Here is a 23519-nt window from a genome sequence, read left to right on the forward strand (position 1 = left end):
AAAATAATGTTAAAAAAATGAAGAAGTAATTCTGGATTAAAATAATTAAAATATGTAATCCTGCACTCTGTGGTATGTGATTGTTTCTTGTTTAAATTATAAAAAATGAATGACAGGACATTGTTCCAATTATAGGGGAATTGATAGACCCCTATTGAAAAGTATTGCTATATATTGATTCCTCCTTACCATTTTGTACATTTACTAGTAAATCAGAGCTCCAGGAAAATGTATTCGAGTGAGGAACTTTCAAGCCTAAGAAGGAATCCTCTGTCCAGGTGTCATTCCCCCGCTCACATCCAGAGGGGAGTCGCTTCCTCCTTGGAGGGTCCTTTTTCATGTAAAATTTGCAAATATCAGAGCATTGATATAGATAAAGATTGTATTATCTCTACTGGCCCTTTTCCATTTGTCGGGACCGGCCCCTCTCTAGACGCTACTCAATTTCTCACTGATATAGGGACTAATACAGGACAGCCACCACTTCATCCCAGCCATTGCTGGAAGGGTTTTCTGGGTAATATCAGATCCCTTCCCAAACATGCTATTGAAGTATGGGTCTGTTAGCCACTGAGAATCTGAACCTGGTCTTTTGACTGAAACCTGGCTCAAGCCCAGTTCAACCCCCTTAATATCAATAGCACTTCCGGAGGGCTATCGGATACAACGCCTAGATAGACAGTCCAAAGTGGGTGGTGGAGTTGCGATTATTTATAAAGAGAGTATCAAAGTCACTATACTTGAACAACTGTGCAATGAGAAAATCGAAATTTTAGTTTTTCGGATAGACCTCCATCCACAATATAGTTGGAAGGGTGCCTTAGTGTACCGGCCTCCCGGACCCCTTGCTGAATCTTTATATCTACTTATGGAAAAGATAGCACCTTATACCATATCCACTAATAATTTCCTACTGTTAGGAGATTTCAATGTTCACAGCGAGATTCTGAACAATCCTGAAGCGGCAGATCTCCTGACCAATCTTGCTTCTTTAGATCTGGCAAAAATAAATGATGGCCCTACGCATGATGCAGGTCACACCTTAGATATTATTTTCACTAATTCATCCCTCGTTCGATGCGAAGCCCCTAGGCCGCTTAGATGGTCTGACCATGCACTCATTTATTTCCTCATCATCATCATTAGGCTTTATTTCGATATGAAAAATATCTTAAAAAGCGGTACATAGACATAAGAACAATAAAACAGTAAAAGGAGCCAGTACATAGAAAATAGCCATACAATTCATACTACAAATGGCCCCAATAAATTAAATTTAATTATTTTAAAATGGAGATTAAACAAGATACAAAAGCCTAGCTGATCTAATGCGCCAAGCCCATCCTAGGAACTTGGCTAAACCGCAAGCAAAAAGGGGCCGAGGATCGGTTTTCAGTATACGTAGGGCCTCCTTGTAATATCTTGTTCCAAGTTCTCTACATAATGGTTTTAACCATCTGTTGCGGGGAGCTACGTAGGCCGGAAATACAAAGAACAAATGCGGAACTGACTCTATCCTATTCTCACAGAATGGGCAGGAAGAAATTGTTTGGGCCGGGGCCTTCCACCTAGAGGTTAATTCCCCGACGGGGAGTAGGCCTATCCTAAATTGGAAGTACAGAGCCCTATCCCTACGCTTTGTAAATGATATCCAGATATGGTTCGCCAAAAGGCATGTCTTTTACCAAAAGGAAGTCCAAGGTGGTCCTGCACAAGTTGGCATTGCTAGTTCTGCCATAAGCTACCCAACTCCAGTATATTTTCTTCAGGACAGACTTTGGGGGGGCAGTTCTATTGTCCCAGGCATCGCCAAGGCCTAAGTTGACGAGAAGACGCTTGACTTCCCTCAACCAATGGATCTTGGACCAGCCGGGTGACCCCAACACATCGGTTAAGCCATCTGCGTAGCTAGACATTTCTGGGACTCTCCAAACTCTCGCCCATAAAAGAAGAGGGCGAAGCCTAGCCTGATCACTAATTGATCGAGTACCCATATCTAATAGCAGTGGGAGGGTTGGGGTACTATAGGGGAGCCCCATTAAATCTTTGAGAAATTTGCTTTCTGAGCGGGATATCTGATCAGCCTTGTGTACCCCCCAGAGTTCGGCCCCGTATAGTGCTGCATTAACACCCCTTGCCCTGTAGATATCTAATATGGGTGCAATAGGTTTCAGGGTTGATGCACGTTGTTCCTTAAGGAGGACGCTCATTTATTTCCATCTTCAAGGTCCTAGAGCACAGACAGCTCCCTGTACAGGCCCCAAGCGTCTATATCAACAATGGAACAAAATCACCCCGACTCCTTTTCAGTGGCCTTTCCTCTATCTTGGAATGTCGAACCTGAGAATATTGAGGAAGGACTCGCCCTCTTTAATGCCTCAGCTAAGTCTGCTTTAGACCAGCTTGCTCCCCTGAAAGTAGCAACCAATAAGCCTAGACACCCTCAGACGGCTTGGTTCTCACCGGAACTTCGCAATGAGAAACGACTATGCAGGAATTATGAGAGATGTTGGCGCAGAACCCACAACAAGAAAGATAAAAAGAGACATAAGTAAGTTCTTTACCAATATCACAAAAATATAAGAACGGCTCGGAAAACTTTCATTACCTCACAGCTGAATCAGAAAGGGAATGCCCCCAAAGTCCTATTCCAAATTCTTAAATCTTTTGTTACTCCCAAGGCTTGTGATCCTGAGGAGGCTTCCTCTCAAGCTTTGTGTGACGATATTGCACTGTGTTTCACACATAAAATCGATCTTATCTACAATAAGATTATGTCGACAGGAAGTGTACATCCGACGGTTTCTAATTCCAATGCTTTTTTCGGTATGAAAGAGTACACATTGGAGAGCTTCCCTCGTCTAACTTGGGAGGAGGTGGAAACCTTGCTTAACACCACACGGTCGGGCTCCCCTCTTGATCTCATTCCAGCAAAAATCGCTGTTTCTCTTTCTAAGCAACTCGCCGCATCTGTCTGTTCCCTGCTAAATCTTTCTCTGAGGGATGGACATCTTCCACTAGAATGAAAAGAGGCCCAGGTCATAGCCATCCGTAAAGATACCAAGATCCCTATGGAAGTCCTTTCAAATTTACGGCCCATCTCCCGGTTACCTCTTTCCAGCAAAATTCTGGAAAAACACATCAACAAACATATGTCAGACTACATTGAATCTTCAGGTGGTCTGGATATTTCACAATCTGGCTTTCGGCCCAGGCACAGCACTGAGACTGCCCTGCTGGCTGTCACCGATAACATCAGGATGAGGCTAGACAGTGGCCAATCTACTCTTCTCATGCTGTTAGATCTCTCGGCCGCCTTCGACACTGTCGACCACCAGATTTTGCTTAGAAGACTGGAGGTAGCCGGAATTGGAGGCCTTGCTTTGCAGTGGCTGAAAAGTTTTGTTTCCAATCGTTCTCTGACTGTCTATTTGGGGCCTTACCATTCTAAAACTATAGAGGTGACCAGGGGTGTGCTGCAGGGCTCATGCCTAAGTCCCACCTTATTTAATATTTATGTCGCCCTTTTGGCCGGCCTTCTGAGGTCGTCAGGATTTACTCCTATTTCATATGATGACGACACTCAGCTCACCTCTCATTCACCAAATCATCCCTCTCTGCTCAAGCCACTTTTGCCGCAGGCATGCTAGTAATCTCCAACTGGATGCGGAGCAACTTTCTCCAACTTAATGTCGGTAAGACAGAAATTAGGCTCTTTGGAGAAGCTACACTATTATGGTCTCCGGATTGGTGGCCTGATAATCCCGAGTCCCCCCCAGCACCTAAGACTGTAGTCAAGAATCTAGGCGTCCGCCTGGATCAGGCATTTACTATGAAGGAATATGTGACCTAGACCGCTAGCGCCTGTTTTTACGTGCTTAGTCTACTTAGACGTGTTTTTCCTTTCCTTCCGGATTTTACACAGAAATCTTTAATCCAGGCTCTGGTTCTAAGCAGACTGGGTTATTGCAACGCTCTGCTGCTATATGCAAATGAATCTTCTCTGAATTGCTTGCAGGTTGTTCAAAACACTGCAGCCCGGCTGACGTTGAATGCCCCTTGTAGAACAGCATCTCTTCCGCTTTTAAATCAGCTACATTGGCTTCCGGTGCGCAAGCGCATTAGGTTTAAAATCTGCTGTACCATTCATAAGGCTGTCTTCGGGAACGGTCCCGCTTACTTTGCTAAAAAATGTACCTTGTATACTCCAACCAGAGTTCTGCGCTGAGGGACCCATTCCTTGCTTACGGTCCCTCGGGTCAGGAAAGTCAGGATGGGCGGGAAGGCCTTTTCTCATCTCGCCCCTCGCTACTGGAATCAGCTCCCTCTACCATTAAGGCAGTGCTCAGACCACCGTCAGTTTAGAAAACTCCTTAAAACTACTCTATTCTAGGTCACATTGTGTCAGCTCATGTCGCAGCTCCGCAGCGCAGAGATACCCCTTCGGGGTCGATTCAGGCGCTATACGAACATAGAAATAAATAAATAAATAAACACAGAGATCTGGGCCTAAGTCCATTGTTTTTTTGCTCACCATGCCATTCCAGTTTGAACCGAGCCATATGCAAATCAGTCTTGACTAGGCCTGGGCTAAATTTCCGTTCCACTTGCGGAAATTGCGATAATTTGACATTTTTGTGTTCTGCGGAGAGCGCGAAAATGTCGAAATTTCCGCATTCCGCAGCTTAGCGATAATTTGTTTCTTGCTCGCGCTGTAAAATAATACATTCTCGCGCGCGATCGCCTTACCTGAATCCCCGCGTTCGCCGACAAGTTTTCCCGATCCGGTCGCGTTCTCCACGAGATGTTGGATTGTTGGTAGCCATTTGCGCTGTCTCGCGACAGTTTGCGCCCGCAGTGTCATTGGTCGCGCGATCACGTCTTTCTTCTCGCGATCATGCACCGCGAGAAGAGTGAAAACAAGATGGAGGCGCCTGCGAGCAACCGCATGGGTAAGTTGGCGAGCCGCGACCACGCAGAAAATACCACGAACGGGCGGGAAAAAAACGTCCGCATCTTCGCGATATTTCTGCGTGTTTGCGGAGATTTTTAACATTTTCGCGATAATTTGCGAAAGTCACTTTCGCAAATTCCGCCCACCCCTAGTCTTGACCCTGTGCCCAATGGGAACAGTCCAGCCCGAACTGCCAGGCTGGGTCCTCCCTGGACTGTAAACAAGCATCCTAGGACCAGTTTCGGGGTTTCACCCCTCTTCAGCCAGGATAGCTTGACTCCAGTGGCATGTAGAGCACGGGACCCACGTCTGGGCATACCCGTCCCACTCGGGGGACAGATGCAAAAACAACAATTGATAGACAGAATGCAGAACAATGTCATACATTCACCCCAGTACAGAGATCTGGGCCTAAATCCATCGTTTTTTTGCTCACCATGCCAATCCAGTTTGAACCCAGCCATATGCAAATCAGTCTTGACCCTGTGCCCGATGGGAACAGTCCAGCCCACACTGCCAGGCCAGGTCCTTCCTGGACTGGAAACAAGCATCCTAAGACCGGTTTCGGGGTTTCACCCCTCTTCAGCCAGGATAGCTTCGACTCCAGTGGCATGGAGAGCATGGGACCAACGTCTGGGCATACCCGTCCCACTCGGGGTGACAGATGCAAAAACAACCACTGATGGACAGAATGCGGAACAATGTCATACATTCACCCCTTGACTGGGGTGAATGGATTGATTGGTTCTGCATTCCGTCCATCAATTGTGTGACTTTTGCTTTCTCGCCCTAAGTGCGCCGGGTATACCCAGACGTGGGACCGGGGCTTACTGTGCCACTGGATTCAAGCTAGCCTGGCTGAAGAGGGGTGAAACCCCGAAACCAGTCCTAGGATGCTTGTTTCGGGTCCAGGGAGGACCTGGCTTGGCAGTTAGGGCTGGACTGTTCCCATGAGACACAGGGCCAAGACTGATTTGCATATGGCCAGGTCTAATGGAGAGGTGTGGCTGACTGGTTAGAGGCGGCAGACCCGTAAGCAGAGAATTGGCCAGGGACCAGGGTTCAATTCCTGACGCGGCAGGGTTGTGGACCAGGGTCAAAACGGACTCGATAATTCTTGCCTCGGTACCTACTCTAACCAGGAACACACTCGGCAACTCTGGGCATTAAGCTTGCCTTATCTCTACAACGGCCCCCCACAGACGCTGGGGATGCCTGGTTTCACCTTGGAGATACCCAGAAAGGGACCATCTCACAGGGATAGCCAGGACGGGTTCCCCAGCGGTCTATAGCGCCGGGACACCTCCTCGTGAGGTAGCTGTTCGCGCTCTACAAATATCAGTATTATTATTATTATTATTAAACTGGGGTGGCATGGTGAGCAAAAGAATGATGAATTCAACCCAGATCTCTTGACTGGGGGTGAATGTATTGATTGGTTCTGCATTCCGTCCATCAATTGTGTATCTTTTGCTTTCTCGCCCTAAGTGTGCCGGCTATGCCCAGACGTGGGTCCCGGGCTCACTGTGCCACTGGATTCAAGCTATCCTGGCTGAAGAGGGGTGAAACCCCGAAACCGGTTCTAGGATGCTTCTTTCTGGTCCAGGGAGGACCTGGCTTGGCAGTTCGGGCTGGACTGTTCCCATCAGGCACAGGGCCAAGACTGATTTGCATATGGCCAGGTCTAAACTGGGGTGTCATGGTGAGCAAAAGAATAATGGATTTAACCCAGACTTCTTGAATGAGGGTGAATGTATTGATTAGTTCTGCATTCCGTCCATCAATTGTGTGTCTTTTCAAATCTAAAAGTGTAACAGTTTTTTGTGTCATGGTAAACTATACTATGAGGATAGACTGATTTGCGCCTTCTGCCTAAATAGCAACTTCTCGTTTGATCTCTTCACTTATTAGCTACATGACCTTCCACATAAAACCAAACCAAATGTGCAGTTTAATGTACATTTCTCTAGAGAAACCTCTCCATTACTGCCTATAAAGTATATCAAGTTCGTGACACAAAATCCAGAATTGAACAGTAGACAATTCCATCTTCCCTCTCAACATGTATTTCTATGCACCTTGACGCATCCATAGATGAATAATCTGCGATTCAAACTCACTAAATAACCATGGAGTATCCCATGGCTAGATCCTGGCTGTCTACTCTTTAAAATCTACATAGAGTCATTAGGCACTCTGCTAGGTGATTTGGTATTGTCTTCTATCAATTTATTTAGGATACTCAACTTAATATAATAAGCAATGGCAAAGCCAACGGGTCTCACCGATGCAAGAGCTATTGGCTTTGCCAATATGTTTTAGCCATCTTGTACACTAGTGTGGATGGAAAGACAGAGCCTGACATTTGACCTCTGTCTTTGAACCACAGCAAATGTGACATGGTAAGAACAAAATGTAAAGGCCTGTTTACAGAAAGCAAGGACTTGTTGAAGAATACATGGATCGATGGTGAACCAGCGTTGCTTCACGGGAGGGACGGAGACATGCTGAACTACCTAAAACAAGTAAAACCAGCAAACACAAAGTCAGCAAATGTGAGTTACAAACCACAAAGCCAATGGTAAGCAATGGGTATAATGCATTCCGACGGAAGCTTTCAGAATGCCCATAAGAAGTCTTTTTGCAACCGGCTTTGACCTAAAAATCATGTCATCTGACTGTGTTTTCAGCTATACGACAGCCTCAAAAAAATCAAAAACTGGATGACAGAACTCCATCTTGCCACAAAAAAAGTATTCTGATTTTCTGATTACCACTCTCTTTACAATGGATGGTCATTGATTGCATCCACCAGTATATCTCCAAACATTTTAGAGAACTGGTTGAGAATAACCTAAACATTAACATTCATATCAAGTATATGACAAAAGAAGTCCAGTATCAACTCAAATTTTTGAAGATAAATTACATAAAACCACAAATAAATAAACGCACAGCAGAAATTTATGATACAACCCATATTTGTTTGCAGCATTCAGTATCTATCAATAATAAAGACGTGCACAAAGGGTTTTGCAAATTTTCTTCCCAGTCCAACGCCCAGGAAATATTGTTTGGGGTCAAGAACAACAGGTTTTCCTATTTATTATGTCTGCTGGACAAGAAAGCCCAACCGCCTGCAAAGCAAACCCTCTGGCTGCCTGTTTACAGTACCAAAGTGGGGATTTTTAAATGAGGATTGTCAGTCACTAAAGTCAAGATTTTAATTCATATGTATAAGTTGCTTAAACATGTGTATATATATGAATCATTGATAATAAAGCTATTACTACTGGGGTGGGTGCTATGAGGAAAAACAGTTAGCTTGGAGCTAAGCTTGCATTACTGACAGTAGTTCGAATATAAAAAGATGTACAGGTGTGTGTGAAATTTAACAATTTTAGTCTACTTCTAATTTTCCAAGAGTGTTCCCAAATTATATGCAAATACATCCAGAAGCATGAAAGCAAGATTAATGTGTGTTTGCTTTAAAAACAAATTACACAAAATTGCAACTTGAAAAAATGCCTTGCTAAACTATTGTGCAACTTTAAATGCCATTTCTTTGAGGCATCATTTAGTGTTTGATGAATGGCACTATTTAGATATAAAATGAATACTGGAGACTATTAACAGAGCTCTTATATAATGAGAATATTGCCATAATTTGTCATCTCATTCCATGGCACCAAAAGGGGCAAGTCGATTTTTCACAGGACAATTAGATTTCTGAAGTATCATGTCTCTTGGACAGGTAGATATTTTATAAAATGTTACACACCTGTGCATACCTTATTTAATTGATACATTGGGAACAGGAAGCCACATCTGATCAAATGTATACTTTCCAAGTAGGCCTACAGTTAGGTTTCGAGTTTTTCGTTTTAATTTTATGTCAATTCCAGTGAACTTTTTACAGTGGTTTCCTAACTTCTAAAAAACAGTGGTTATAAGTATTTAAACATTTTGCTGCCACAAACATTTGACAGAGAATCTGTTTTCCAGTGTTAACAAAACACATTTCCTTTACTGTAGCGCATGCATAGCATGCATATTTCCTTTGACGCATTAATATTATAATATATGTACAGTTTCATATTAAAAGACATTGTAGTATACACTTATTTTGAGTAGAAAAACAATAACAGAATTTGAATTGCCAGTCTAACTGGTTGATCCTATAAATATATCTTTGTTGTAGAAACCTAATATGTACATTGCTACAGCTCAAACTTGTTATAATATACCATGCAATACTTTCTTAGTGACTCTGGGCTCATCCATGCCTTTTCTATTCTCCCCATGAAAACTTTGATCTTGGAAAAGGACATCTCAACATTAGCGCCGGATACTGGAAGAGCAAGTATACTCAAAACACAAACTGCCAGCTCGGGCCACTGGTGTCGCTTTCCCAACCAATACTGAAATATCTGGAGATGGCTATTCTCAGGAACTGCTTCTGCAATATATGCACAAAACTGGGTACATATGCTATCACTGTTATTAAAACGATCAAAGATAAACCGATATTTTTCAAAATCTGAAGAAAGTTCTCCTTTATGAAATGGATCAAGAACTTGTACAGAGTACCATAAAGATGCTTCATTCACTTCAAATGATGTTGTTGTGGGGATATTGTGACACATCATTGCTTGCCATTTCCCATGCATTGTTGAATAAAATGTCCTAAACTTTTCTTCTACAGTTCTTTGGTTCCCAAGTGGCAAACACTCCAGCAGGGAGCAGGTCACAGGACCGAAATCTTTGAAAGTGTCCCCAAGCTTCAACTCGAGCAAATGTTTGACTTCCACCACAATTATATTGTACACTTGGTAGATATACATGTTTTTGGATTGTAACTTTTTTATTACATCAACTATTGGAGTCATGTTCTCCTGTAGAAATCTAAGAGTGCAGTAGACTGCGTTTTTTTTCACCTCGCTATTGATATGTGTCTTAAGGTCCTCACATTTCTTGCCTATGGCTTCATCACTCAGGAGAAATTCTATGAAAGGTTGCCACATTGACAGTATGGCATTCACTGCCTCCACCATGGAAGACCACTGAATGACTGAAATGGTTGGGATCACTTTCTGTGTTTTGCCATAAAAATGACAAAAAATGATGTACTTTTGTTTTAATTCATGTGAAAACTTAAATAGATCTGCACAGTGCATTACAAAATCAACAGCCCCACTCATTAGTTCAGAAGAGTTTAAAGCTGCTTTTAACATTTCGTCTAGTAAGTGGCAAGGATCTCTTATGTGGAAGGCCTTGAACTCAGGCATTTCTTTTGATAGATCATTACACAACCGTTTCATGTATCCATCAGAATCACTGCAAATGCACACAACATCACACCAATTCTTGCCAAACTTTTCCAGAACATTCTGGAGTAATACTGCAATTGACACTGCATTGCACGTTTCTATTACATGAAGATCAGCCATAACAGTACGGCGGATCCATCCATTTCCTGTATCACAAAATGTGAAAAGCACCGCCACTGCTGGATTCCCATGCATCTCAAGTGTTTCATCAACTATGACAGAAATCTTTACTTCACCATGGAGTAAAGCTGAGATGTGGTCAAGATCGGCTTGGAATACATCAGGTAGATATTTTGCATACATCTGAGTGGAGTTTGGTAGCCGGTTGCCTTCTGAAGCACGTTTGCGGAAGAGATCCCCAATGGGCCCATCTGCTTGGTTCAAACAGGCACCAGACTGCACTAAAGCACGAGCAAATTCATGAGCAACATCTTTTTCTTGGTTGTGTTCCACTTTAACACTTGCCGTGGCCTCTGGGAGGAGCATCTGGTACAAGCAATCATCAGACATACTTTGGTTTTTAATCTTTAAGTGGGTCTTTGATGCCACATGCTCTGCAATTCGACTTGCTGTCTTTCCAGTTATTACAGGCACAGTCACTTTGCAAAACTTGCACACTAGCAATTTTCTTCCATTTGTCTCTTCCACAATGAAATCTCTGTGTTCTCTTGAATAGTCATCTGCACTCTTGGCTCTGCGGGGCATTGTGCACTGTTGCCTATCAGGACCACAAAAATATATATTGTTTAGAAACTGGATGAGTTTGAAGTTTAATGGAACATTAGGAACATTTACATTGTTAATTGTTAGCCAAATAGTTGTTAGTTTGGTTAGGAATGCATAAAGAGAGTTAGAGAATTTAAATTGACATAGCAGGTCATACACAGAAATGGACATTGGATATTTTAAGAATCTCACTTCAGAACAGTTGTTGCCGAAGACCAGGAAAAGTGAGTGCCATAACAAACACTAGAGACATACACAAAAGGAATAGATAAGTCTCAAATTAAAGTACATTGTGCTTCTAACAGCTTTCAGTTTCTAGCACTGATAGTCTGTGTTTACAAATCTGTGTGGTGAACAAATAGCGCTAGTCTTCCCCGTCATTCAATCCCACGATCACATATACTAGACCTTCCCCCATCTGTGGCTGAAAACTACGGATAATATTTCTAAATATAAATTTATTTTTTAAAAGTAGAAACCTGCCTCCAGTGAATCCCCGTGTCATGAGTTGGTTTGGTTGGTTTGTTCAGATCTGGCAAATCTCTTCTGCAGGTTGTGATACTCTACAGGGCTTGCTCTGTCTACTGCTGTGGACGGATAGAAACAGTGATTGCCACAAACTCAATAATAATACAGATAGCAGAGAGCTAGCCCTAAGGAACAGCAGACAGCATTAACAGATACCATTTTATAACATAAACATCTAAAACATAAGTTGATCTAAACAGATGTTTTCACTTGTTTATTTTTAGCTACTGTACTTGGAGCCTCAAAGACCATGACAGAACAAGGTAGCGGTGAGATGGGGAAATATCAATCATCCACCACCCTTATGCAGATTTTCTATTTTCAGAAGGTGGAGCAAGATGGAGAGGAAAAACAGGATAAAAGTGCTAGATTGTACTTACGGCCTCCCATATCTGTTCCTCAATTCAGCTGTCTTGTTGAAAGTTCAAGCTTTCATGAAGTCTAAAGTCAAGCGTAAGTAGGAAATCTAATTCTTGTTTTCTGGTATTTTGGCTATCAGTATTAAAATTCAAAGCAAAATCATTATTGAATGAGGTTCTCATGCCAGACACACGACTGCTCTTTAGACCTCTGAAGCTCTGAGTAGATAAAGAAAGAGATAAATGACTTCAAGTTGTTCCATGTCACACATTATTCAATGTTTTGTTCTTTGTATTTGGGGGTATCCTGCATTTCTCATGGTAAAATAAAAAGTACGAGAATAATTAGAGAGCTCTGATTTACCATTCAACTGCAGAGGTCTCACATTTCCAAAGTCTGTAGGTGAGGAGCTCATCCAGTCCAGGTGTTCACTTTGCATTTGTGGAATTTTTTGGTCTTGTAGCTAGTATAATGAAATCGGGTCTACAAATCTCGGAATTCAGAGAAAAACCTCTGGATTGTAAATGACAACTGATAAGTCCATACTGGACTGCTACCACATAGTTGTATCAACACAATTGTCCTCCAGACAGGGCCTGGCACACAACAGCCCTGTAAAGAGAACAGCACATTCTAGCTCTGAGAAGGGAACTCCCCAAATAGCTCTTCTAAAGGTTCAGCTCTCAGGCTTGTACTTAGTAACTCATCGAGTCCGGGTTTTTGCTTTCCATTCTGGGACTTGAATTCCTGTTGCTGTCATTACACGATTGGGACTACAAGTCCCAGAATACAAAGCTAAAATCTTTAATGGATTTATTCACTCATAAACTAGCACTACAAGTCCCAGAATGTAAAGCAAAAACTTGGAGTCAAAGAGCTATTTACGCATATACCTGGGAAATTTGAGAACTCTGTAGAAGGTCGGTAAACATTAAATCAGTCCTTGAACTTGATGAAACTGCACACAATTTTGAGCAAGGGTATACATGCTTATATTGAAATACTAAATAAAACACATGCAAAAATTCGGAATGAGTCAATGAGCGAGTTATTGCTGTTCCTGGACACATCTGCAACAACAATTGGTGAAACCTATAGGTTTGGCTTTGGCTGTCAGGTAGGGTTGCCCCTGGCTGTGTTTTTTATTGACTTGGTATGTAATTGAAACTCCAGGCTGCTAAACATACCGAGGAAAAGAGTGAAATTGTGTGTTTTTACTTCTGAACCCTAAACCTAAAACAGTAAACACATAATGAGTTAAAAATATATTTGAAAGCTGCCTAAATCGTAACACTTTGTAAATCTAAACAGCCCATTCCAGATGTACACTACTTAAAGAATGCAAAAACGCACAGGCCAATGAACTCCGACCTCCTTGAAATAACAAAAGCATCACAAATTCCTTCTGCCGTTTTTAAGATGTAAGCAACCTACCTGTGATGGCAGAGATGGGGAGCAATGATGCAGATGGCTGTGAGAGGGATGGAAGGGTGAGATCAGCATACTAGGGACAATAACATGGATCCCCAGGGACAAGTAGACAAGCGAGATAGTGCTTAAGGAGACAGAAGGGGGCGAGGGAGAAAAGCAGGATGAGCAGGGTTGTGGGGAGCACATGGATGAGAGAGAACACAGAGTGCTCTAGGACAGTGGCTCCCAAACTTTTGACTCCTGAGGACCCCCATTGAGTCACCACTGGAAGCCTGGGGCCCCAAGCAATTTGTAGGATTTAAATTTCAAACATTAAAACAGTAATTCGAAAACAATTAGCACACGTGTGCACACAAAATACTCAAATTACTAATGATTTTAGGTGCATATTTACAAGCCCCTATCGCCATGGGAACATCACTTTTTGAGACGTTGCCGTGGCGATAGGGGCTTCGCCTTATAAGCCACTTAACGTGGCTTAACGCTGCCTTGTAAATAAGACTCCCTTTCACCCAATGCTTAGCGTGAAAGGGGTGGGCAGTGGGTGTTGCGGTGGGTGTTTCCCCTGCAACACCCATTGATTTTGACACGGCCCCCTATTTACAAGAGCAGCGTAAATGGGTGGCAGCGCCAAAATTAAGACCAGGGAAAACCTGGTCTTAACTTGGCGAAACAAGGTGAAATGCTTCATTTCTCCTCGTTTTTGCAAAACGCCTTGGATTGTTTATGTTCAGCAAGGTGACCCTTCCTGCACATCAACAATCTTTAAAAAACAAAACGACATTCTGTAACTTCCATATGTGCTGCATTAAGCAGCACACATAGAAGTCGCAAAACGACATTTCAAGATTTTTTATGTGCAGGAAGGGAAACTTTGCCCCACTATCACCCTCCAACAGTGCTTCTCATCTCCCCCATAGCCCCTCTGTCACCTGTATTTCATTTTTATAGCATCTCTCATACCATTGTAGGATGTCAGAGCACTTTACATCACACACATATAGAGGCAGTGAAACATACGTGTAAATCACTGTATAGAAAATGTTACATAAGGCAAAGGGTACTACAAGGTGTAGAATTCACATGTCATTCATACTGGTAGGCATTGTTAAAGAGTGCTTGGTCTGGAGAAGCACAAACTCAGAATTCAGAATATAACACAGTGGTTATCATTGACTTTAACAATAAAAATGTATTTCCACCCAAATAAACCTTTTTAGCAGCATCAGGATAATGAAAGACTGGGAAAAAACATAAGTCACTAACTTGTACCATGCAGTTTGCAAGCAGCTGTTTGATGACAGTTTATAGGTCACTGTGCTAGATTACGATTGTCACTTATGAACTGCACAGTAACAAAAGAATCTCTCTGACAAAAGCAGTAACCCACTGACCTATGCATATAAAATACTGTTTTTTAAAATGCATGTTACACGTTCTTTGCAGTAGGCATATTAACCCTCTGTGCTACATTAGATAAGTCAGGGCTGCCACTGGACAAAACTCTCATCTCTCTCCAGCAGCGACATTAATCACTGGTGTTATCTTGACACTTTTATTGTTCTTTGAAAACTGCTAATTAAACAAGATACTTTGCAGTGCTTTCAAAACTGCTGACTGTGGACCCCCTCAGAATGTGTCAGGTACCCCTGGGGGTCCGCGGACCACAGTTTGAGAAACGGAAACACTGCTATAGGAGTAGCACAGGAGGGAGACAACTACAAAGCACATGCCCTCTCATGGGGTGCTTCAGTGCAAAGAAGAAGGTAGTGCCTGATCAGTGAGCAGTGGAAGGGCACAAGTAATGATGCAAAGCTCCAGGGCGGGGACAAACAGAAGATGAAGAAGTAAATCCCACACATGGTAACAAATAAGAAGGAAGCAAATGAGAGTGACAATAAAGCTAACCAATGGTAAGCAACGGGTGGGTTCTAAGCCCACTGTAATCTGACAAGAGGATTTTTCACAAACTAATCAGTTTATGCTGTCCGGTAGGCAAGACATAAAAGCCTGGACTGGAGTAGCACATCACGGGTGGACCTGGAAACTTGACAACTATAAAGGACACAATACCAGACCAATGGATGAAGATGGCTGGCTGAAAGCTCCTGGAAGTAGAAATGCAATACATATAATTTCAGTAAATTCAAAAGGTCTTTGCCATCGCAAAATGGCTTTGGCCAGGTCTAAAAAATAGCCAACTTTAGAAGGCAGGTCGTGACGTAAACAAAGACGTCATCATCAAAACCCAAACGTGTAATAAAATAAAGTATCATGACCCGTTTTTGGAAAATCATCATGATTCCAAATACGATTACAGGATGCGCTGCTGTACTACAATAATGCAGATTTGCACTTGTAACAAAAGCAATCATTTAGAAAAATAGAATTTCAATTAAAACGCCAACAGAATCGATAAAACCGTACCGTAATTAAAGACAAGGTCTACATAGCCACGGTTCTGCCACCTAAGGATAGTTTAAACTGAAAGCAAAACCTTAATGGATGAGAGCGATGTAGCACAGACAAATGTGTCAGCCATCTGTGAATATGTAAGTTTTAATATTTGGAATGCTGAATATGAAATAATGGCATATTCTGAGGCGAATAAAGTATGTTCATTATTTTAGAAAGCAGTAGGCAACACTTTTACGTAAGACTAGAAAAAACAACAATTTTAAATTAAACTATTTCAACTAAAATTAAACTATTTTAAGAATTCAAATTTTGTATTTGGCACTCTTGAAAATACGGTAGCTCTGCTAGATTTATCAATTTGTCTGAGAATCTTCCACTTTTTTAGAGCTCATTTTGAGTTGCGGATTCATTTATTGGAAAAATGAGCACTGCAAAATGGCCACATAATAAAATCTGCTCAAAGAGCCTGTCATCGCGGTTTAGCAAACTGACACATTTCCGTCGTCTCTTCTATACTAGTACAAATGAACGCAGCCTCGAAGCAAGGAGCTTGCTGATTGGCCCAGAGGAGCGCCTGTGGGGCAATGGCTCATTAACCGGTGGCAGCAACCAAGGTATACAGTGTGACTCCAGGAAGTGATTGCTGAAACTGGGATAAGCTGAGCTCGGTCTGGGTGTCATGGGAAAAGACCTCCTTTTAGCTACCGGGGATCCTTGTACGGAGCAGCAGCGATGAATCTAGGGTAAGTGAGCACGCGCGTTGCTTGTCGCCTCTGGCTAGGCTTTTTTGCCTTTATAAAGTATTCATAATAGGTTCGAAGACGATATTGTGTGTTGTACCCGTGCACTGATTTGTAGTTTATAGTTTCTTTTAAAGAACAATTGCAGCAGTTCCCTGCTAGTCTTTTACCTGGTTGTTTTATCATCACAAAAGTGCGAGTGTTTGCGCCCTAATAGGGCACCAGGGCTCATGGTTTGGAAACGGTAATGGCCAAGGACCATATTCTAGAAAGGCCCGCCTACAGTATGTTGCCGAAGCTGTAACGCGTTTTAGACAACATCATGAATGATAGCGATATACTGTACACAGACAGTGTGTTGCTGTCCTTAGTCGAAGTGGGGTAAAGAACTATAGGGAACTGTGAGTGGAGACTCTGAGGGTGGGAATAACCTGAAGATTTGGTCAGTGGGCGGAGTCCGAGGTGTGGCCAGAAAGAGCAAAACATCCCAAAGTTTTGTATTTATTTGGCATTTCACTGGCCAGTTACAGCTTATTATGTTATTTAATTCAACCAATGGATACACATGTTTATTTAAGGTTCAATATGAGTTATTGACATTAAAATACATTCACAAAGTGGAATATGTTTTCAATCACAGAATGCCCCAAATACGATTAAAAGTGGAATCACAAGCCACTCGTCTCCGAGCCATGCAGTTTTTGTCGTCAGCACTTATCCATTTTTCCACAAGAGCAGTTCAAACATGAATGGAAAAATATCCTAGTTTGCAAATGTTTTCCACATAATTATGGTTCTGCCATATTTGCCACACAATACAACATCTGCTGCATAATCTGATGATTTTAAGTAAAAAATTGTTTGTAGCTCAAACGGATCAAAAGTTACACAAAAATATGACTTGTGTTGCTGCGAAGTGGAAGGCCCTTTGCAGAGGTTGACTGGTAACCTTTCTCACTGCTGCATTTGCATGTTACACTGGTACTAATGAGGCAAAATCTTTGCAGAGACTGTTAGTATGTGTAAAATTGTCAAAATAATAAAGTATCAGAAAATGTACCACATTATGCTGCAGCCTTTTTTTTTGCTGCATAATTTAGTCAACACTGCAACATCATTTTGTCCTCCATTGATCCATAATTCCAGTGGCCACAAAGCAGACAGCGCATGTTAAAAGTGTTTGTGCATGAAGCAGATAGACCTTGAAGTTTGCAAACTTAGTTTATCGTGCATTGCCGATCCCTGGTGAGTTTTACTACTGCTGAAACAAGGCTAATGGAGGTACTAATGGGTGAGGGTTATGTGACATCTGTGACGGTCACTGTCGCTCTAGGGTGTGCTGCTTCGTAGGGCTGCCCGCAAGACTGGAGGTGAACTTGAGTTTTGATTTGTGGTGGACAGGCCTTCAAGGTTAACCCATACTTGCCACCACTAGGTTCCATCTGCTCGTGCTAAGACACAAGGGCTTCTAAGGTATAGTGGAGCTTGTTCTAGCTTGGGAATGTGCTCCCTCAGGAGTGTGGTCTGGTGGACTGGTCATGAGGGTTGAACCTGTTTCCCCAGTTCCAAATTCAGCAGCTCTGGCTATAGTGCCACATCCTCTCCCCCACTGAACACCGTACTGCCCCACTGAGAGAAACTCGCTCTGCCTTCGGGTACAACCTAACGGTGTCCCGCAATAAACACCCATATGCAACTCAATTCAAATTATGCACTAGACAAGAGTAATATGCTGCCTGAAAAAAAAAAAGTAATGAAATCCTGGAAATAGCAAACACTCAAAGGAGATACAGTATTAAGTAAAACATGTGAAATGTAAGCAGGAACAACATGGTTACCTTAATGCTTTAACACTCATTATTTAGAAATTAATGCGTATTTTTGCCTGAAAAGTTAAGGACATGACTACAGGGCCCGAAAGGGACCCGTTTGAATGTCCATTGCTTATATCCTTACAAAACATAGGGTTTAAAAAGACCCCGTCCCTGAACACAGATCCGCAGTACACATTTTATGAACTTAAATGAGGAAAACAGCTGTTAAGGATCGCATTAAGGGCCTGTTTTTGATGTCGGGCGGAATTGCTTCTGCCCGATACTGACTCGGTCCTGGGACGAACCAACACCTGGTCGGGGGTGCCGACCACTGTAACCTGGCCGTAATGCATGATCCCATAGGGAAATGAGAGGTGCACTTCATCCCTGCACCCCATGCCAGGCACCTCAAGGTGCCTGCTATGGGGTGCAGGGATACACAGGTGGGCACCATAGGTGCCCTCTCTACCTCCAACCAGAGGCCGTGCACCAAAGAGGGCCCTTCATGGGGCCCCCTAACACACTTTCTGACATGGTTTCCATGTCGGACAGGCCTGCATGGAAACCTTGTCAGAAACCGTGCATCGTAATCTCCAGGGCGGAAAGCCCTTGAGATTACTGGCCAGCTTCCAACTGGCTAACGGGCTCTTCGAGCCCGTCGGAATGACCGGCTCGTTTACTTTCTGACCACCTCCATCATAATGAGGCGGTCGGAAAGTAAATCGAGGAGCCCATTACGTTGAGGCTCGGAGGCGCCGAACAACTGTCAGAGCCATCCGAGACTCGTCGCAATCGGCCCCTAAATGTTTTCAACTCCACTCATCAACCAGGTATTGCTGTACCTCCAGGAATGGTGCACTTCCCCACCCGGGGAAAACAATGTTGTCCAAAGAAAGACGATAAAACGAAAGTAGCGCTTCACTGTCAAACTTTCTGTAAAGTGGCACTAATGTATTTGGGTGTGAATAAAACTAATCTGGTCGTTTTGTGACCACTCTGTCTTGCGTTATTTAGTTATTTTTCGTATTTTGAAAGTTAATCTTTCCATCCAGAGGCTGTACTTTGAAATAGAAAAATGTTAGAAAAAGATGGCATTTTCCATCAAAAGTGTTTCTTCTTTTTTGGATCCATTTCTCAAAGGAACAGATGAAGGAAAGGAGAGGAAAAAAAGCGTAAGAGCTGTTTCCTGAAGTCACGGTTTTCATTCACCAAGTGAGGATGAGCGAGAAAGATACAGAAAGAGAAGGAATAAGGGGAAGAGAAAGAAAGATAGGGAGGGCAGCTGACAGCAGCTCAATAGTAGAAGTGGACACTGTCCTTGTCTTCTCTGGGCAAGAAGGAAGAGATAGTAATTTTCCTTCTCTGCCCTCCCCGCCCGTCCCCGAATGGCTGAGCCTTATCGTCTGGCCTTGGCTATTTCTGGCGTCCTGGGAAAAAAGTAAGGGAACGGGTTCTATTAAATTACAAAAGTTGTGGCATGCAGTGCCCTTCCGATCCTGCCCTCTCCGATCACTGGATGCTGTTATCTGTGACGAGTATGCAACGGATTTTGACCTTTGATTGATTGCTAAACTGACAGCGATAGACAGCTTTTATTAATATTTTCTAAGGAAAATCCACGCAATAGTTAACTGGTCAGTGCACATGACCATTTAATTCTCTGTGTGGTAATTATTGTATACAACATTGAAAATTGTAGGGCTGATGGAAATGTTCATTGGGTGAAGGTTCACAAACATATAGGCCTCGAAAAATCTACTCACCACTTGCTTGTTTTTATCTTGATACATTTGCTGTTTGTTCAAGGACAGAAGTCAAATGTCAGTTTGTCTCTTTACTAATTGAATATCTTTTCATGGAAAATGTTGTTTCACCTTTCTTTCTCTTATTACAGTTAAAGGATTTTGGAAAGTAAGCTTTCTGACAATCATTGTGAAACAAAAGGCTGTAGAATGTCAGTTGTTTTTCTAACACACACAACATTTAAATGGCTTGTAAATGAATAGTACAAGTTTTTCAAAATATATCAGAAATTACAAAATAACACTTTTATTTTTATGTAATTCAGAAGTGTAATGCAAACAAAGATTTAAATGGGAGCAAAAGAAATCAGAACACTTTACTTGGTGATGTGCAAATGATAAATATTTACAGAAACTCAATTTCCAAACATTGTACACTATATAGTTTTGTCAGTAAAACCAAATCTCCGTGGGAAATATGGCCCTATCCATGGAAAATCCGCTGATTGCAAATAAGTATGCTGCCACTTCATGCTTCAGGTATGTATTTATTAAAAGTGATAGTTTTTAAACATGATTTGAGAAACATTCCTGCCCCGTTCTGAGGACGGTGCATATAACCCCTTCACCGCGGCAGGAATTCCGCCACGGCGCTGGCGGGGGGTTTGGGGGCAGCGCGGTGGCGCTGTGCTCGTGACGGAACCGCTCCGTCACGAGCCACGGTTGAGCTGTGCTCATGACTCAGTGGTTCCGTCACGTCTCCGCCCACTGCGCTAATCGCCCGCAAAGGCGGGGAATTAGCGCCGCGTGGGCGGAGCGGCGGCCAACGGCCGCAGCATGACGGAACCACTCCGTCATGAGCACAGCGCAACCGTGGCTCATGACGGAGTGGTTCCGTCATGAGCGGGGAAGGGGTTAATGAACTAAGAGGCAAGTTAGCCGTCATGTGTATCGTATATGTGGCTAGATTTATATTTTATATGGAGCAAAAGTTTAGTCTATTAGATCAAACAAAAGTGTTTTTTGTACAAAAGACATGTTGAACTTGCGTATTTGAAGGTGCTCTCATATGTGATAAAGGAGAAAATAGCAGCTTAGTGAATTAAAATATTTTCCCAGGATCACATAATTTGAAACCAGTTAATGGGTCAAGAGCATTATAATTGGATTGAGTAGATTATTTAAGTCTTTAGACCTGCAGTTCTAGTAACATTTTTATGATTTTTCAAGGCCTGCGTCTGGGAGGAAAAGTGTTTATTCTTAAGGACATGTCTGGCAATATATTTAAGTTATATTTCAAGCACCAGCTGGGTCGATGCTAGTGAATCATATTTTAGAATGATGTTTAAAAAGCACCACCGCTAACTTAAGAAAGAGCTGCTGTGTTAGCAGTAAAGGTGTGAAGAAGTCATACTGTCATTGGGTGGTTTCATTTGCAGCAATACATTTGCAGTTCTTTTGGTCATGGCTCCAACATGTAAAATGGATGTGGACAGGTTATCCTGTGATATTGCAATTGTGACTCATCATGAACTTTACATTGCAATGCCAACAATTCCCTCTGTACTGATAGTTTAGTTTGTATTGTGATGTAAATTAAATAATGTGGCTGGTAGCCACAAATTTCAGCCAGTCCGCTGGTGCCTGCAGTACTGCGCCAGCAATTGCCCCCAGGAGCTGTGACTCATTATTACGGGCCTAGGTGAGTAATCACAGGCTGCATACAAAAGTTTACTTTTAAATAGAAGTGTTGCCTGGATGCCCCAATAAATTTGTAGGGTCCCGGCCATGACAGCTACCTTTTAATCCCCCAAAACGCCCTCTGGCTGATTTCCAAATGTTGCTACGGCCTCCCATTGGCTGCTTGGGTTTGTGCCCTTTCTTTGTACTCTGGCACCCTATGGGCCATTTCCTCACCTTGGGGGTGCCAAATCCTTCTTCCTTTAGTGCCTTTTCTGGGTGTGCCCTTTGTTCAGGCCTTTGCTGGGTTTCTGCTCTGGCCCATCTAGGCACCCTGCGGGTGCAGGCCTTCGCCCCAAATCATGGAAACCCCATCACCCCGCCTGCGGAGCTTGTGTGTCCTGTCCATCTACTCCCCTTCTCTTTGTAGAGGCTCTTCTTGGCCATGGCTGAGCTCCCATTCAAGCAGCTGCCATCGTCTGGACATTCCAGATGGCTTCCAATGGGCTCAAAGAGCCCGTTTGCCAATCAACACTGGCACATAATCCATATGGACGCCGTCTTACATCGTCCGGATTATGATGTCCGTTACCGGCACGGTTTCCATGCCAGGCTTTCTGACATGGAAAGTCTGTTGGAAAGCTACTATGGGTTCCCCAAGCAGGGCCCCGTTCAGCCAGCGGCCTCCAGTTGAGGGCCGAGGGACCTCACGGTGCCTGCCACATGGTGCAGGGATGAACACAAACCCCCTTTTCTGTATGGTAGCTTGTGCTGTGGCTGGTTTCTGACTTCAGCTCAAGCTTCCAAACAGAAAAGGGAGCTTGCGACCGCACCATGTGGGGTCGCATCATAATTTAGCAGTCGGGACCATAGACCGGAGGTCGGTCTGGCCTGTATTCGCAACTGTGTCAGGCCGACGCAAGTTCGCGTTACATCGAAATAAGGCCCGTAGTCGCAATTTCTGGTTTCTACCGCATTGTTTTTGGAACTACATTGTTTGGAAAATGATAGAAACTGTCAAAAACATTTTAATCTACCAACGTCTTTTACAACTTTTTGTTCATTTCACACACACTCTTGTGATATTTTCTGATTTCACAGATATACACTCGAAATGTCGAGTACAAGTAGTAGGCCACCAAGTTATGGTTTGCTCTAAATTATTTTATCTTCAGTTGTGAATTCCTAGTTACTTAAAAATACTACATGTACCAGAATGCGAAACAAGCTCAAAATGACCTCATCTACTTATTTTTTTCCTCTAAATTCTGTTATCTGTAGTTTTGAGTTGCTAGTTATTTAAATAAAGCTTGTGTAAAACGAAAACGGCAGTTATATTACACAAGGTCAAATTTCTTTGGATTTGGACCGACACCACGCCCAAATTTGGTTCCCCAGTTCCAAGGTTGGAAATCTGGCCTTGAGCGATGTCTTCTCCATGTGATCCATGTTTGAAAGGACAGTAGCTCTGTGGAGTCCTGCTCCGTTACACATGTATTGGTTCAAACAAATTCTTCACACTGCTGGGCAGGCAGCTCCAATATTCACTCCACTCCTCCAGCACGCGCATCCCTGTACAGGTTGTGTAGGTCCCCGTTAAATAGGTTCCAGCCTATAGTTATGTGCAGTCAGCATTGTTATTATCATCGGAAATAAGAGACCAACTATTAACTTAATGTATTTCTGTAGCTAATTGGCCGTTTCGTATGGTTAAATATGATCAACACACCAGGTAACTGTAACAGTACATAAACAAATCTATTTTTAAATTGAACAATGGTTAGTTTGCATCATTT

General features: G+C 42.8%; 2 protein-coding genes across 6 annotated transcripts in view; one reads left to right on the forward strand and one right to left on the reverse strand.

Moving 5' to 3' along the window:
- Window positions 1–8951: 8951 nt before the first annotated feature.
- LOC146797572 (uncharacterized) lies at window positions 8952–15792 on the reverse strand. Of its 5 annotated transcripts, XM_085624650.1 has the most exons (4): window positions 15757–15791; window positions 11919–11979; window positions 11494–11597; window positions 8952–11002 (listed from the first exon to the last, which is right to left on the reverse strand). In XM_085624650.1, exon 4 carries the CDS (start codon window positions 10987–10989, stop codon window positions 9175–9177), a length of 1815 nt encoding a protein of 604 aa, XP_085480776.1. In that variant the 5' UTR covers window positions 10990–11002; window positions 11494–11597; window positions 11919–11979; window positions 15757–15791; the 3' UTR covers window positions 8952–9174. The 5 variants fall into 5 exon arrangements, with proteins under 5 accessions (XP_085480776.1, XP_085480780.1, XP_085480777.1 ...); XM_085624654.1 differs by lacking the exon at window positions 11919–11979 and having other exon boundaries at window positions 11494–11594; window positions 15757–15792; XM_085624651.1 differs by lacking the exon at window positions 11919–11979 and having other exon boundaries at window positions 15757–15788.
- A 546-nt stretch (window positions 15793–16338) lies between these two features.
- The window catches only part of CCDC66 (coiled-coil domain containing 66), a 356874-nt gene continuing 349693 nt past the window's right edge, over window positions 16339–23519 (forward strand). The window contains exon 1 of the mRNA XM_085624655.1: window positions 16339–16490. Within this exon, the coding sequence (XP_085480781.1) occupies window positions 16480–16490 (11 nt within the window). The 5' untranslated portion in view covers window positions 16339–16479. The remainder of the gene's footprint in view (window positions 16491–23519) is intronic.

The sequence above is a fragment of the Triturus cristatus genome, chromosome 9 (genome assembly GCF_964204655.1).
Source record: "Triturus cristatus chromosome 9, aTriCri1.1, whole genome shotgun sequence".
NCBI lineage: Eukaryota > Metazoa > Chordata > Amphibia > Caudata > Salamandridae > Triturus > Triturus cristatus.